This window comes from Eptesicus fuscus, chromosome 22 (genome assembly GCF_027574615.1).
Source record: "Eptesicus fuscus isolate TK198812 chromosome 22, DD_ASM_mEF_20220401, whole genome shotgun sequence".
In the NCBI taxonomy this organism is placed as follows: Eukaryota; Metazoa; Chordata; class Mammalia; order Chiroptera; family Vespertilionidae; genus Eptesicus; species Eptesicus fuscus.
This window is the reverse complement of record NC_072494.1, coordinates 25,732,841-25,746,800: the sequence shown is the minus strand read 5'-3', so window position 1 is coordinate 25,746,800 and position 13,960 is coordinate 25,732,841. Positions and strand designations below refer to the sequence as shown.

The following is a 13,960-nucleotide window of genomic DNA, read 5'->3' as shown; positions in this document are numbered from 1 at the left end:
GCAGTCTCCCATAGCTTTAACTACCATGGAGAAACTAAGGATACTCAAATTTATACTTCCAGTCCAGACTTTTCCCTGAAATCTAGACTTTGATGACCTCAAATGAACATGTCTAAGGTAAGTTACTGACACACACTCCCCACCAACAGGTTCCTGCCCACCAGTCCGCCCAGTCTGGTAAAACTGAGGTTCTGTTCTATAGTTGCTCACACCACAACACTGGAGGTGTCTTGCCTCCTCTTCTTATCTCATATGCCCCATCCTCTCCACCAGCACATCCTGTCAGCAACACCGTCAACACTCTGCAGAAGCTGAGTTCCTCTGCTGTAACCTCAAGTCCACCTACCATCATCCTTTGCCTGGACCCTTAAAAGGCTCCTTGCTGGCATTCTTGCTCCCATCCCCACTGTCATGCCAGAGCCAGAGTGAGCCTTTAAAAACACAAATCAGGACACAGCACTAGTCTTCTCAAAACCTTCTAAACACACATCTTCCTTAGAATAAAACTCAATGTCCTTCCTAAGACCTTTGAGTCCCCACGTGATCCAGGGCTCCTCCTACCTTACAAATCTTTTCTCCTAGCAATTGCCCCTTCAATCACTCTGCTCCAGCCTCCCTCCCCTCCCCACTGTTTCTTGAACACTGTTCCTGCCTCATAGCTTTTTCCAGATTCTCTTTGCCTGATAGTCACAAAGCCCAGCCTGCATCACATTGAGGACTCTGATCCAACATCCCCAGACCAGAAAGCGCATTCCTGGTCCAGTTGTGAGTCAGACTCCACCAGCATCTAGACCCCTTACCTCCTTCCTCCCTTTTTGGGTGGATTCTTTGTCTCTCTCTGCTAAAATATAAACTTCATAAAGCTGGGCCTTACTTATTTTTGTTCAGGGCTGTATTCCTTAACACAGAGCCTGGAAAACAGTAGGTGCTCAATACATTTTTACGGGATGAATAAATGAATGTCATTAGAGAGTCAAAAAATAATGCTATGTGCTTATACATTATGGAAAAAAAATGGCAATATTCCAAAGGAATTTTTAGAAAACCCTACTAAACCATATTCGTTCAGACAGTAAGTCTTGACTAAGAGCCTGTAATGCAGAGAAAAGACACTCACTTCCGGATCACTGTCCTGGACTCCGGTGAATTTTGGCTCCCATCTTCTTCACAGTTTGGGCTTGTCAGGTTTCCATACCTTTATGGGTGCAAACAAACAAAACCCAGTCAATGGTGTTGGAAAGCCACTCTACTCAGTTTCAACCATGAAAGAACATTCAGGAATAATTCAGGAAAGAAATATTTATGAAATAGCATCAAAAATTATATTGGATTATTGATATTTACTTAATGGGTATATTGGCCTATTCTAAATAGAAAAGTGACAATGAATCACCCTACTTATACTTTCTCTTAGTAGTTAACATTTCTTTGAATTTTTAAAAAATGAAATTAGGCTTTTCCTCTCAGCAGAATAATCAGATGCTACATGACCCTTTGTGAACCTTTTGTTGTTGTTGTTCATTCTCACCCGAGAATATTTTTCCATTGATTTTTAGAGAATGGAATGGAGGGAGAGACACACATAGAGAGAGAAACATTGATGTGAGAGAGACACATCAACTGGTTGCCTCCTGCATGCGTCCCAACCAGGGCCAGGGATCGAGCTTGTAACTGAGATATGTGCCCTTGACTGGAATCAAACCCTGGACCCTTCAGTCCACAGGCTGACGCTCCATCCACTGAGCCACACTGGCTAGGGCCCTTCGTGAACTCCTGAGCACATGACTCGACACCCCCAGCCCTCTACTGGGTCCAGCAGCCAGGGCGCTGCTGACACAGCTGTCACACGTGCCACAACTGAGCACGGAGTGACAACCGCACACTGACTGTGGTCTCTTCGAGGATGAGTCCTGTTCGAAAAGGTTATGGAAATAATTCTGGACTCTCACGTGATGGCTGAGATAGAGACAAAGAGCAGAATTGTTCTATCTCAGGAGAGCAGCTGTGGGTACATTGAGGCTGGGCTGACCTAGACACATCAACTAGGGAAGGGGGCACTGGGGCACAATATTTTAGGAAGCAACAGGTGCTTAAATGTTAAAATTTGGCTCAGAGCGTACTCAGAATTTACTAAATAACTGATCAGTCCCTGGTTCGCTCTTCTTCCAACTCTGTATGTAAGCATATCTATTTCATACAAATAGATCATGTTTTATTTGGTTCAGGATGTACATGTAGTAAGTTTACTTTGAATTCTTCAGGAGTCTTTACATTCACTTATAATGCTTAGACTATTTCTGTAGTTCATCTTTCCATCAATGACGAATTCAGAGATTCCTTGGAATTTCCCCAGCTGACAGTCTGTGCCAAAGTTTGGATAATAGAAATTCTGTAACTGGTGGCTTTACATTTTTAAAGAGCACACTTTTATCTTTTACTAATGGGATTAAAGGCCCTTATGGTTCCTGGTTCTTAGCATTTAAAATCCTTTTAAAAATAAAAATCCACCATCTGGTTTGACGGGAGGCCAGTCCGTCTGGTCTCCTTATCACCCTATCCTGGTAGGTTCCAGTTTGTGCCCTTAGGCATGAACCGCCCCTCCCGATCCACCTGCTCCTTTTTCGAGCTCATCAGCCTTATGGACCTCTTGGCCTCCCTGAAATGTTTTCCACTGGCCTCCGCCCTCCCTGCTTCTCTTCCTGCTGCCCTGCACCTGCTACTTAGTGGGCTTCCAGGGCTACCCTTTGCTTTTCCAGAGACAACAACGCAGTCAGATGAAGATTTACTCCACCCCAAGTGAGCAATGCGGGGAGAGACTCCTAGTAAATAAACAGAGTGGAATTTTTGGCTCTCTCCTTGGCCACCACCATAGTGAACTGAGTCCTCCTGTTCTCTCATAGTAGGCTTTGGGTTGACTTAAGTAGGAAGGTTGGGGGGCAAAGGGCAGGGGGCAGGGGGCAGTGAGCAGTGGGGCTCTGAGAGCCACTGTACCAAGCTCTTCTTGCCCGTCCTCCATTAATTCTCTCCCTGGTTATTTTAGAAATATTGCACCTTTTCTCTTCCAACGGGGAGCCATGAGTGAGAGAAATAAGAAGGAAAAACCCTTACAAAGAAAAGACACACATTTTACTGCTCCTGTGATTTCTTCTTCAGAGCTGTTTGTTCTAACAGTGTCCTGACCTTCCTATTCCTTGTCTTTACTTGAGCTTCTCCAGCTCTGCTGCTCTTTCTCTGCATTTTCCGGACTCAGAGCTGAGATGCTGGCTGGGATGGCACTCACACCTACCACAGCTCCGCACCCAGAGGGACATGCCCCCGGTGCAGTCAGATGTGTGGAGAAGGACTAAGCAACCTACCCTGGTGAGCAAAGCTATCTCATTAATTAAGTGAGGACCATTTTCTCAGAATGTGGGCCTAGAAGATGATACAGATAGCCCTTCGGGCCACCAGAGTGTCTGCAGATTCATAATCAGGACCAGATTGACTGTGATAATAACTTGGAGGCCAGTAAGAACCAGCAACAATAATGCACGTGTGGCAGAGGAGAAATATCTCCCTGTGGTCTAGGTGCTCAGACTTGGAGTTTGCACACATTATTAATTCTTCTCTACCCAATCCGACAGGAAATCCTTTTGACTCCGCCTTTATTACATGTCCTGAATCTACACCCTTCTCATTACTTCCAGCTGGCTCAGCCTACCAGCATCTCTGCCCTAGAGCAAGGCAACAGCCACCTAACTCCTGGCTTCTGAGCAACAGCCATATGATCCCAGTCAGTGTAAACTACATCATGTCGGCTCCCATCTCGCTCTGAGAAAAGGCCAGCGTCTTACCTGTCCCACAAGGCCCTAAACTACCTGCTCCTGATTGTCTCTGACCAGGTCTCCTGCACTCACTTTTCCTCAGTCTCACTGGCCTCCTGGCTGCTCCACCCACAGCAGCCTCAGAACCTTGCACTCCCTACTGCCCCGTCCCACACCTATACCAAAGGCACACTCCCTCAGCTCCTTCAGATCTCTCCTCAAATGTCACTTCATCAGTGAGGCCTTCCCTGACCAACCTATTGAAAACACAAAGCAACTCTAACACCACCACCTTTAACACCTGCTAACGTGTAATAATTTACTCTTTGTGTTCAACGTCCATTACAACATCATTCCACAAGAGTAGGATTTTTGTCTTTTCTGCTCACTACTCTTTAGAACTTAAAACAGGCACTCATGCCCTAGACGATTTGGCTCAGTGGATAGAGCATGTCGGCCTGGGGACTGAAGGGTCCTGGGTTCAGTTCGGGTCAAGGGCACGTACCTAGGTTGCAGGTTCAATCCCTGGCCTGGTCAGGGTACATGCGGGAGGCAATTAATCAATGTGTCTCTCTTGCATACATGTTTCTTTCTCTGTCTCTCCCCCTCCTTTCCACTCTCTCTAAAACTCAATGGAAAAATATTTTGGGGTAAGGATTAAAAGAAAAACCAGGCAGCCAGCAGGCCTGGTGATGGCTATTTGTTGGGAGCACACGAGTGCTTCCGTAGGATTCCCTAAGCATATATGACAATGGACCTTCCAGCTATTAGGTTCTGCAAAGGCACCATCTGCTTACACAAGTGTCTTAGCCAATCTGTGCCTTCATTTCTAAAGGGTTAGGAGCATAAAAAAGCTTTAGGATAGCTGTAACTCGTGCAAAAATTTAAGATACAAAAGAAATAAAGTTTTAAGACCTTTAAGTTGAGATCATGAAGGTGTAAGCAGTATGAAAATGCAAAGAGAAAAACAAAAACAGAGTGATATACACTGAGTGGCCAGGTTATTATGATCTCTGAATGCATAATAATCTGGCCACTCAGTGTATATCCTATATAATAAAAGGCTAATATGCAAATTGCCCCCTCGACCAGGAGTTCGACCAGCAGGCAGGCAGGCCAACCGCCCATGTCCCCTCTCCCTGGCCAGGCTGGCCGGACCCCACCCATGCATGAATTCATGCACCGGGCCTCTAAAATATATACTGATATCTATCTATCTATCTATCTATCTACACACACACACACACACACACACACACACACTGAGTGGCCAGATTATTATGCGTTCAGAGATCATAATAATCTGGCCACTCAGTGTATATATACAATTTTACAAAAGAGACCTTTAGAAGTGAAATAAAATTAAAGTGCCTGGGACTTATGGACTGGGGATTATTTTCCCCTGAACTTTTCTTATAATTAAGGAGAATTAATGCTTTACAGTAAAGAAGCTAGACCAGCTTTGGAATCAAGAACTCTTTAATGTTCGAGCTAGGGTATTTGAGAGTCAGTTTTACTAGATTAAGAGCATTCCTTTGATGTTTCCTGGACCCTCTCACAGCTTCCCAGCAAAAACCAAAGTCAAGTTCAATTCATTGACTCCAGGGGAGTAAATAAAGGGCGTGTAGATGCGTGTGTTTAATTAATGGCAGTAGAATAGCTACAGACAAACTGCCAACAATGTCACCTCCAATTTCTGCAAAGCCTGCCTAGGATCTGAGATCAAAGCTCCAACCTCTTAAGAAGGCTTACCACCGAGGAACTGCCCTTTTTTAAATGGTAACTCATAAAACAAATTAGAACACAAATGGTCAGAATGACTTTTGACATGGTTTTCTCTGTATCACAAGGCGAAAGGTAGGTTTACAAGTATCTCCTAAAGTACAGCCTTCAGCAATTATTTACTGCAGCCTAAAAATTACTAGAAAAAGAAAAAAAAACATAATGTTTAACTGATTGCTAATATTTAAACAGGAAACAGTTTTTTTCCAGGGGGGGTAGATGTATTGTTTAGAGCCCATCTGGGAGGATGAAATGTTTAATATGTGTTTGAAGGGAGGACCAGGGATATTTGTGGTTCAAAGAATCCCTAAGATACAACACTGGCCAGGGACAGTCTTTCTGGGAGGGGACCTTTCCAACCTTTACTCCCAAACAGAAACATCTCAGTAACACTAGACCAGGATGGGCGAAGTCCTGAAGAACTTTTCAGGCTCCACTTGATTCTAGCCAGTCATCTAATAATAATAGCAGTTAATAATTGCCAAGAGCTTATTATATGCCACGCACTGTGCTGAGCACTTTATAAAATTTTTTTTTCATTTACTTTTCACAGAAATCTCCTAGGGTGGTATTATTATTATAATTATTCTGATTTAGTAGATGAGAAGATGAGGCCCAGAGAGCTGAAGTAATTTGCCCTTGAAAATTCAGCTAATAAGTGGGGCAGGGATTTGAACCTGGATAGTCAGACTTACCAGCATCTGAGTCACTGCCCAACCACACAGTTGTGGTTATTTTGTTTATTTATTCTATGTCTCCCCCCACCAGATTATAAATTCTTTGAGGTTAGAAACATTGAGCTTTTTATTCATTCACTCAGTTATTTATTCTTTCACTCGTTTTGTCTTCATCCAATGACTATTTCCTAAGACCCAAGTCCAGGTACTATTCTGGGCACTGGAAATACAGCGGTGAACAAACCAAGGCCCCTATTTTCATGGCGCGTACATTGTCGTGGAGGGAGATATAAACAATAGATGTTCGTGTATATTATTAGCTGACAAAGGCTAAGTCAGACAGTAAAAGGTACAGTGGAGAAAAAGAAAGCTGGTAAGGATTGGACATGATTGGAGGGTCAGAGGTGGCTACGTCATAGGAGGTATTCAGAGAAGGTCCAATGTGAATGAGACAATTAAGTAAAATGCTCCAGAAGGTGAAGGAGTGGGCTCCCGAGAGCTCTCGAGGAAGAGAGAGCCAGTGCAAGGGCCTGGCTGCAGTGTCAGAGTGGCAAGAAGGCCAATGAGCAAGGAGAGACAGTAAGAAGGGGGATAAGATGAGGCATGGAGGTGACAGGGACAGATCATGAGGGCCTAGTAGGTCACAGTAAGGACTTGGGTTTTATCTTGCTCACTGCTATAACCCCTGAGCATGGACTAGACACTCAATTAACATTTGCTAAATGAATGAACTGATATCCTCTCCTACCACAAACAAAAGAAAGGCTGGGGAGGGAAGAGAAGAGACAAAGCTACATACTGGGAAGATGAGAGAACAGAGAGGAGGAAGTCAAGGAGAGAGACCTCACATGAAGCTGCTGACTCAAGGACCTCGGGGAGTCTTTGCTTTCCTAACAAGCGCCAGCCTGTGAACATCTGAGACATTTCTCTTTACCTGACCTGCAAGAACACAGGTCAGGTATGAGAAAAATGTTCAGAAGCTGACCCTGACTCAGGAGAATGACACGGGTGAAATAGCCTGCAGATGTTTGGAAACCAAGCCTTGACCGAGACCCATCTGCGTCCCACAGATCAGTGAGGGGCTGTTTTTAATCACTCTGAGAAAGAGCCTCCATGGCAGGCACCTCTCCACCCAAGTCTGACCTTAGAACTGGGTTGTGGCCACCAAACCTACCTTGGAAAGGTCTTGCTACCACTGTGGAGTTGGTTATTCAAGGAGAGGACAAAGGTCAAAGGCCACAAGGCAAAAACGCCTTGTTCTCTTGCAAGAAAGGAGGGGCCAGCGACACTGAGCAGAGAACCCCATGGGGTGCTTTCTGCTCATAAGATTTGGTTCTTTAGGCCAAGTTGGCCCCTGGTTAGAAAAAGTTGGAAGACCCAGAAAGAACTGCCCTCCTCCCCTCCGGGCCTTTGTCGTGAAGGGCCCTCCACCTTCCTTGCCCTTCGAGATAATTCTACAGATTATCTCCATAGAAGTCCCTGCAAGTTAAGGCAGCATTAACAGAAAAAAAAAAAAAAAAGAAAAGCACCTGTTGTTTCTGTTTCACTTGACAGTTACAAAAATGCTATAAAATGTTCCTTGCGAATACGACCTTCACCCAGCCACAGCCCACAACCGCCTAAAGAGGAGACCAAAACAAGATAAAGGTTTTATAATGACCATTCATCCAGAGAAAGAAAACAAAAAGGTGTCTCTTGCTATAACTTTTTTCTCAATCAAATTTAAGGTTATTTCTTAGTTATGATGGCCTCCACACCCTTGCTGTAAGGTTTCATCTAGTTTCCATTCCAAGCCCTTGTCATCCATCTCTTCTCTGGCTGGACTTCTGCCCACAGAGCATGGTGGCTCATCAGTACCCCTCCCTGCACTGCAGTTCACACCAACACTAAACAGTCAACTGCCTATTTGTCCTGTTAGCACGCTGTCATACTTCGTGCGGTCACAGTGAAAGACAACAGGAGGCACAGGTTAGGTAGGACTGCCAGGGAGAAGGCAATACGCTGACCATCACAGAAGGTTAACAAGTCAGAATTCTCCTCAGGTTTAAGATGAATTAATGCATTATTAACAAATCAGTCAGGCCTGTGGCTCAGTTTTCCCCAACCACAAAAAGCTGCTAATGAACAGCTCTTCAAGAGCCCTGTGAAATACACTGTGCAAAATCACATGCAATGCATCTCAGGTTAGGTCATGGTACCCATCACTGCGAGGACTAGTTACTTCCATGTTTAAGAAAACTCAACAGAGCATCACTTTATCTACACTGGAGCTTACTGGCAACTTCAGCAGAGACCAAAGTCAAAGGAATTACGTTTTCTAGGACAAGGGGCCTGAGGGGCCTGATGTCATTCTCAGTGGTTAAGTTCACACACACACAAACCCAAAAGGTTAAAAATGAAATGTCAAGTGAGAGAAAAGTGATTAAAAAAAAAACAAAAGCAAAAAGTAACTGTGATTCAGAGATATACTTTTTTAAACCATTAAATGACTTTAATGAATTTATTTTTCAGAACCATACTTAGGACATTTGCCTCATCACAATATAAGCTAGGAGCAGTGCCCTTCTCATAATGGCATAATAGCCATCCCCATCGCCCTTATCATGTAAGAAGGCTTTGCAGGGGGATGAGAGGAGTCACAGCAGAGTCCCTTCTGGATGAACTCATGGGAGTCTGGAATCTCTAAACAGCATGCAACATTTAGTGATGAGCTTTTTTCCTATAGAGAGGGTCCATAGTTTTTAGCAAATTGGTACAGGGATTGGTGATCAACCCCTTCCAGCAACCGCTAGAAAATGGTAAAAAAACAACAACTCTGTTTTTGGATTATCAAAACTGAGTTTAAAAGGGGCCAGTTACCACTCAGGATATAGACACCTTGCCTCTCAGTGTTTCGTCAGTTTTGGGGTTTTTTTTTTAGTTCCCAAACAGCAGCACATTTTTTAAACCTGCTGAGAAATTTGGTATTCTTTTCTAAAAAAGGGTAACTGTATGTCCTGTCTCCCTTTGCCAAATGAAACACACACACACACACACACACACACACACACACACACACACACACACACAACTTCACAGAAACATATTTCTCTCGTTTGAAGAAATGAAAGCTAGCCTGGTTCTGGTCCGTGGGGAAGCCTGACACACCCGTCAGTGTCTGCTTGAACAGAACCCCCACTGCCACCTCGTCAAGCCAGGGCCCTGCAGTCACACAGGCTCCCAGAGGACCCACAGTGCTGCGGGGTGACAGCAGGGTCCACTTGGCAGAAATAAAGACAAATTTACCAAAGACAAGCAGCCCGGCAGGGAAGAGAACTCATTTCCATTTTCCCTTGTGTGCTCCTAGTTGGATAGGATTCTAAAACAACCAAATGACGCTTTCTGGTTACCCAAAGCAGTGGTGTCGCTACAGGGAGCAAAGAGTAACAAAGCCTGTCACGGTGAGGCTAAGCCCAGTCGCTCTGTTTGCAATCACGCTCCCACAAGCTGAGTGTGTGGGCCTCGGCTGAACAGGGTGTGATGTCCTGAACAGAACACAGGTGAAGACCAACCAACAACTGACCTTCAGCTTCCTTGGGCCCATGAGCACTACGAAGTCCCTGAACAAGAATTCCTGGTCTCTCTGATCCTGTTTCCATCCTCACATTTTTTTCCTCTGACTCTCTTTTACCTCCACCTTTCACATTTCAGGACCCTTGTGACAACACTGGGCCTACCCAGATAATCTAAAATAATCTGCTTATTTTAAAGGCATCTGATTAGTAACCTTAGCTCCATCTGCAACATCAATTCTGCTTTGCCATGTAATCCAACATATTCATAGGTTCCCGGGATTAAGACTAGACGTGTTTGGGGGCCATTATTCCGCCCTCCACAGATGGGAATGTAAATTATTACAAATGCTATCTTTTCTATAGTTTTATTATCTAAACTGCTTTTCTCCACCTGATAAAGCATGAAACAAGAGCATGGGACCTTTCATGAATTGCGTGCCCTATACAAGTTTTCAATGTTCTTTTTGATGTTAGAAGCATTTCAATACTCAGAGATTCTCATAGCTCTTATTATAATCCTCTTTTCTTTTCCATCAGCAAATACTTTCATCTTCCTAAGAGTCACAGGAAATATGATCTGAATCCAATTTATCTTTCAGCAATCTGCCTTTATTTTTAACCACAACGTATATACCATCAGAGGGTTTCTTGACTATGGAATCATAAACACTCAAACCTAGAGAAAATATATTTAAAATCATCTGTTATAACAAAAATCTTAAGAAATGGCCTTCGTTTTCTAAGAAATCCTCACTCTAGTCAGGATATTCGATATGTCTGTATTTTGAGCTAGAAAAGGAAACAAAGCAATGTTAGGATTTCCTGAAAGCTTTTCCACTCTGTGAGTGGGATGAGCATCCTGGAGCCAACCGACAAATAAACCTCAACTTTTTCATGCACCGTGGGACAAAAGATTCTATTTCTACATTTTGGGGGGAGCAATAGGGGGTGGAAATCAAATAAACAAATTAAGAAAATAGTATAGCATTATTTTGAAAAACTTTCCCATATAAGTGATAGAAATTAGACATAAGTGACTCTGAGAAGAAATAAAAGTGTAGGAAAAGTAATATTATGAGTTTAATTGTAACATTTAATATAAGTGTTCCTATTGTAAGAGACCAGCGCCTGAAGGTACTGTGGTCACCAGTGCAAGTTGCTGTGAGGCCCTTGAAGCAGGTTAAATTCCAGTATCTGCTCCCTACAGTGCCCTCTGCTCATAACCCCCCTCTCTTTGGACTTGGGAGAGCAGAGGGAAGATACTAGAAGCCTTGCCTCCTACTAAAAGAGAAGGAAGGAAGGGGATTTCATGAGCACTGCATGCTAGCATGAATTGAAGTATTTGGCAAGTGCCCAGTCTAATTCTAGAGTTAAGTAAAAAAAAAAACTTAATTATTTTTAAGTGAGGTTTTACAAAAAGTAATTTGGAACATATTGTATGCATCTCAAAAATGCTTACCCAGCTTCTCATGCTAAGAAAGCATTGGAGAGCTGAATGGATGTGTGTTATGAGCAATTGAAAGAAGGTTTACTACGACCACCTCAAGGCTCCCAGTGGAAGAAAGGTTCTTCTTAAAAGTGCACATTCAGTCAAGAAAATGAGAAGATCAGCTACAGCTTAAACCTCAACAACAAGAAAACAAACAACCCAATTTAAAAATGGGCAAAAGAGGACTTCCATGGTCCAGTTTGGCATGGAAGGAGCTTAGAAGTAGCCATTCTATCCTAATTAACAAGTAAAAAGCTGAACCAACTGAAAAATCCACAACTCTTCTTAGATCCATCAGAGACATGAGGTCCGAAGGCAAACCACTGCCCCCAAAGCTGGAGACACAGACAGAGGATCCCCACGGGAACCAGCCAACCGAGGTAGGAATACCTGAACTGTAACTGGTGAATTGCTAGAGCTCAGCGGGGACACATCTGAATGATAAAAACTATAGATGAAGCCACCAGGTTGTCTATAGAAGCTTTACCATGTTGTCACAATAAATACCAAAGAAAAAAATCTCCTGCTTCCAGCAAAGGGGTGGGAAAAGGAACCATTTTGAAATACACCAGAGCACTCAGTTCTCTGTAAATTCTTCTTCACAAGACCTGCTCTCGGGGGAAACTAGTTACCCAGAGCCTAACTCGCTGGGTTTTATTGGAGCCTAACTAACCGCCCTAAAGGAAAATCCCCACCTCCAGGTCCCACTAGCCATCCTTTCCCTGAGGGAGAAAAAAACACCAACTCAGAAGCACCGGTAAAGGTCACAGACCAGGGGCCCAGGCTCATCATAAGACTCAAACCTAATCATAGGACTGCAGAGCAACAGAGAGTCAACTGATCTTCGACGTGAGGGTGAGGAATCTACACACAGACTTTGCACCCTTCACAAAAGTTAACTCAGAATGGCTCACAGACCTAATGTAAAATCTAAAACTATAAAATGTCTAGAAGATAACATAGGAAAAAACCTACGTGACCTCGGACATGACAAGGACCTTATAGACACACCACCAAAGACACAAATCATGGAAGAAGAAAAAATTGATAAGCTGGACGTCATTAAAATTAAAAGCTGCTCTGCAAAAGACCATGTCAAGATAGTAAGAAGACAAGCCCATGGAGAAAATATTTGTAAAAGACACATCTGCTAGAAGACTGTTACCCAAAACATAAAAATAAGCCCTCTTAAAACAACAATAAGAAAACAAACAACACGATTAAAAAATGGGCTGAAGACTTCAACAGATACTTCACCAAAGACGATACACAGATGACAAGGAAGTGCATGAAAAGATGTACAATGTCATATGCGTATTGGAAACTGCAAATTAAAAATACAATGAGATACCACTATACACCTATTAGAACAGCCAAAATCCAAAACGAAGACAATATGAAATACTGGCAAGGATATGGAGCAATAAATGCAAAATGACATGGCCCTTTTGGAAGACGGTTTAGCAGTTTGCTACAAAACTGAACATACTCTTCTCATTTAACCCAGTAATCTTGCTCATTGGTAGTTACCCAACGTAGCTGACAATTTATGTCTACACAAAAACCTATACATGGATGTTCACAGCACCTTTTTTCATAATTGCCAAAACCTGAAAGCAGCCAAGATATCCCTAGTAAGTACAAACAAACTGCTACATGCAGACAATGGAATCTGACTCAGCAGTAAAAAGAAATGAGCTATCAAGCCATGAAAAGACATGGAGAAGCTTTAATTGCATGTTACTAAGTGAAAGAAGCCAATCTTAGCCCGGCCTGTGTAGCTCAGTGGTTGAGGGTCAACCTATGAACCAGGAAGTCACAGTTCGATTCCTGGTCAGGGCACATGCCGGGGTTGCGGGCTCAATCCCCAGTGTGGGGCATGCAGGAGGCAGTCAATCAATTATTCTCTCTCATTACTGATATTTCTATCTCTTTCTCTTCTCTCTCTCTCTCTCTCTCTCTCTCTCTCTCTCTCTCTCTCTCTCCCTTCCTCTCTGAAATCAATAAAAATATATATTTTTAAAATAGAAGCCAATCTTAAAAGACTACATGCTGTATGATTCCAACTATATGAGGTTCTGGAAAAGGCAAAACTATGGAGACAGTAAAAAGATCAGTGATAGCCAAGGATTGGGGTGGGGGAAGAGAGATATTACAGGGAGAGCACAGAAGATTTTTAGGGCAATGGAAATACCCTGTATGATACTATAATAATAATGCATACATATCATTATATATTTGTCCAAACCCATTGAATGTACAACATCAAGAGTGAACCCTAAGGTAAACTATGGACTTCGGGTGATAATGATTGTAACAAATGTACCACTCTGGTGGGGGTACTGATAGTGTACTGATAGTGGGGGGTTGTGTGGGGCAGGAGGTATATGAAAACTCTCTGTACTTTCCATTCAGTTTTGCTGTGAGCATAAAAATTCTCTAAAACATAAAAATTTTTTTAAAGTATTCATTGAGCCCTCACTGCCTTGACAATAATGGCACAAGTCTCTGGACGTATCTGTCTCTTACACGAAAAGTAGCCAGAGGCTGGGTCACGTTCACTGCTGTACCTTCCAATGCAAGTGTTTGTAACAGGCTTGAATAATAACCATTATTTATTTTTTAGACAAATCATTTTTAAGTACCTACTGCCAA

The 13,960-nt window shown here is 43.0% G+C and overlaps 1 protein-coding gene across 3 annotated transcripts in view; it reads right to left on the bottom strand.

The window, feature by feature from the left end:
* RGL1 (ral guanine nucleotide dissociation stimulator like 1) overlaps positions 1 to 13,960 on the bottom strand; it is a 221,891-nt gene that overhangs the window by 57,684 nt on the left and 150,247 nt on the right. For all 3 annotated transcript variants that reach the window (XM_008145944.3, XM_008145945.3, XM_054711454.1), the window contains one exon: positions 1,118 to 1,195. In XM_008145944.3, coding sequence (XP_008144166.2) covers positions 1,118 to 1,195 — 78 coding nt within the window. The remainder of the gene's footprint in view (positions 1 to 1,117; positions 1,196 to 13,960) is intronic.